The sequence below is a fragment of the Zea mays genome, chromosome 9 (assembly GCF_902167145.1).
Source record: "Zea mays cultivar B73 chromosome 9, Zm-B73-REFERENCE-NAM-5.0, whole genome shotgun sequence".
Classification (NCBI taxonomy): Eukaryota; Viridiplantae; Streptophyta; class Magnoliopsida; order Poales; family Poaceae; genus Zea; species Zea mays.
The window spans coordinates 99,330,807-99,334,315 of NC_050104.1; the positions used below are offsets into that span (position 1 = coordinate 99,330,807).

General features: G+C 46.8%; 1 protein-coding gene across 1 annotated transcript; it reads left to right on the forward strand.

Annotated features, from left to right (window-relative positions):
• Positions 1-580: 580 nt before the first annotated feature.
• Positions 581-2,881, forward strand: LOC100191967 (amino acid permease). Its single transcript, NM_001137391.1, has one exon. It carries the CDS (start codon positions 1,004-1,006, stop codon positions 2,465-2,467), a length of 1,464 nt encoding a protein of 487 aa, NP_001130863.1. The 5' UTR covers positions 581-1,003; the 3' UTR covers positions 2,468-2,881.
• Positions 2,882-3,509: the final 628 nt, after the last annotated feature.

A 3,509-nucleotide genomic window follows, 5' to 3' on the forward strand; every position in this document is an offset into this window, starting at 1 on the left:
AAGCCATTTATTTTAAGTATCTATTTAATATAACAAATATTGATAATATTTGACGTATATTTAATTAAATGTAAAATTAAAATATAACGTTGTGCTAGAATTGTATTATTTGGAAGAAGTATAGCATTATTCAATGGAAGACTTACTCACGTTTTGTGAAAACACTAAATTAACTTGAAAATCTAAAAAATGAATTCAATCGAGATTCAATTCGTTTTTGAAAAGCTCGTACAAAAATTACAAATTTGAGGAGGAAAGATATTTTTGCTCACCGACAGGTAGGGCAGATGGCAGAAGGTGGTTCCAATAGCCAGCAAATGGGTCCCGCTCCCGCTTCAGGTTGCCGGCCAATCAGATCGAAGAGCTGTATCTGCGCGTCGCATGCCCAGGGCATACACTTCTCACTGCCATATGGTCCAATTTAATTCTGGACCCACACGTCATAGTACTATCGGAGAACACGGGAGTTGCATGGTTGGTGTAGCCATCCGTACTCGGAATTAACGTAAATTGACTGTGCTCTCTTTGTTAAGAGTACTCTTCGTCCGAGAGAAGGAAGAACACGGAAGGAGGGACAGAAGTAAATTAAAAAATACAAATATGCAAGAGAGATAGAGCTCAGATCTCTCGCCACAGTTCAACGCCCCAATCCTGCCTCTTAGTCCAACCCGGCAACCCCAACCTCTTGGTGCTTCCCAAATTCCAACTCCCAAGCCCTTGGTGCTCACCAAGATTCATCTTCTCCCCCCAATCTCCTCCGCAGGGAAATAGTTGTTTTGGTTTCCGACTCCCCTGCTGCATAGCATAGGCACTCATTCCTCCCTTTCGACAGCAAGCAATTTTGTGTTCTCAGTTGTAGATTGGGCGAGATTTTCCTTCCATCCGTGGGTGATTCAGGCATTAGGATTCAATCGGCACAATTTGTTCCTGTATCCGCTCTTGCCAAGAATTTCCCATCTCCCTATTTGCTTTCTGATCCATCTTCGATGCGCTAAGAGGCGAGATGAATACGAATTACTCGGCTCTCCCATTGACTTCCCCCTCCATCGAGCTCCAACCCAACGGGGCCAAATCTAGCGCCGCCGCCAATGGCGTCCTCAACGGCCACGCTAAAATCTCCAGGCAGGATTCGTTCTTGGGCGAGGTGGAGGACGACGGCGGCGGGGCCGGTGAGCACGACGAGCTGCCGCTCATCGGCGACGGCCCTGCCGGGCCGCCAGAGGGGTCCGACGTGACCGCCGCCGTGTTCAACCTCGCGACATCCATCATCGGGGCCGGCATTATGGCGCTCCCGGCTACCATGAAGGTGCTCGGAGTCGCCGCTGGGCTCGTCTCGATCCTGGTCATGGGGGTCCTGTCCGAGATCACCGTCGAGCTGCTCGTGAGATTCTCGGCCCACTGCCGCGCGCTATCGTACGGCGAGGTCGTGCACAGGGCGATGGGCCGCCCGGCGAGCATCGTGGCGCAGATGTGCGTCATCATCAACAACGCAGGGGTCCTGGTGGTGTATCTGATCATCATCGGAGACGTGATGTCAGGGTCACTGAAGCACATCGGCGTCATGGATCAGCTGGTTGGCCATGGCGAGTGGGATAACCGGAAGCTGCTGATCTTGGTGGTCCTTGTCATCTTCCTCGCACCATTGTGTGCGCTTGAGAAGATTGACTCACTGAGCATGTCATCTGCCGCGTCGGTTGCCCTTGCCGTTGTGTTTGTGGTGGTGTCCAGCATCATTGCTTTGATCAAGATCGCCGAGGGCAAGATCAGTATGCCGAGGATGGGTCCAGATTTCAGCTCCCGTGCAGCAATGCTGGACCTGCTCGTCGTGATACCCATCATGACTAATGCCTTCATCTGCCATTTCAATGTGCAGCCGATCTACAACGAGCTCAAGGAGAAGACACCACAGAACATGTACAAGGTTGGCAGGATCAGCACCGTGCTATGCGTGGCGGTGTATGCCCTGACTGCCCTCTCGGGGTACCTCTTGTTCGGCGAGGACACCGAGTCCGACGTGCTCACCAACTTCGACAAGGATCTCGGGATAAGATTCAGCTCTCTGCTCAACTACATTGTCAGGATAGGGTATGTCATCCACCTGGTCCTCGTCTTCCCAGTTGTCCACTTCTCGCTGAGGCAGACAGTGGAGGCGCTGATCTTCGGGGAGCTGGCAACCCCTAGCAGGAAGAGAACATTCACATTGACAGTGGTGCTTCTAGCACTCATCTACCTTGGCTCGACAATGATACCCAACATCTGGATGGCCTTCAAGTTCACCGGAGCTACCACAGGGCTGGCGTTGGGTTTCATGTTCCCGGCCCTGGTGGCATTGAGGCTGGACAAGGAAGGGAGTCACTTGGGACATGGGGAGAGGCTCCTTGCGCTTGGTTTGCTGGGGCTATCAATTCTTGTTAGCGTCATCGGAGTCGTTGGAAATGTATACACCTTGAAGAGTAAGTCTGAATGACCTCCCCAAGATGGCAAGTTGATAGCTAGGGTTAGAGGAACCTTTGCATCATGAAGACACATGGTGTGTTGCTACAACTGGCATACAGATCGTGTAAACATGGTGACTATACACTAGGTCAAAATGTATTACATTCGAGAGAGCCTCAGCATCCTATATCCGTTTTTTACTTCAGAGGTTTAACTGTGGACCATTCTCGAGGGAATTCTTTTTGTACTTCGGACCAGATTGTTTTCGATGTATCGATTTCATTGTGTTCTTACATGAGGGCTCTAGAGTCACTCTTTGATCAGCAACCAAAAAAAAAGATTGGTTCTGATGTACTTTGAGGAGATTTTTGTTTCCCTATGTCAGTAAGTTGGTCTGTTTGGGGGCATACAATTCTTGCACTTTTTTTATACTAAACCTTCATCTAATGACGCACGATATTGTCTGCCGTGTTATGAAATTCAAGAAGTTTGCAGCATTACATTTTCATTTTCTGGTTGTTGGTTCATATTGTCTGCTTCAAGCTCTAAAATTTGTGCAGCATTTTTCATGACTGTATATTCTCATTAAACACGCTGTATTTACTATTTAGAAATGGTTTCACCAAAGTTGCAAACAGTGTACATAGCACTTGTCAAAATTATATTAAAAATGGCATATGTGAGAGTTTATGTACAAGGTTCACGCAAAAGTCAGGTGCGAAGTCGATTAGATTTGTGAGTTAAAGTAGAAACTTTCGGGTGCAACAAAGATACATTGTTCACACTAACATCTCAAAATCTGAAACAAGATGTGAGTTGTCTTTTACATTCTTGCGCAAAATAACTACTCTTGCGCAAAATAATGTTGACACTAGATGCAGATGAATAAACTGTCGACTATACTATTTACATATACCATGTTTGGATGTAGATATTGAAGTATGAAATTGAGAATCGAAATTAGTTTTTTTAATTATGTTGTTTGGTTATACATGGAATTGATGCGGATGAATAAACTGTCGACTATACTATTTACATATACCATGTTTGGATGTAGATATTGAAGTAAGGAA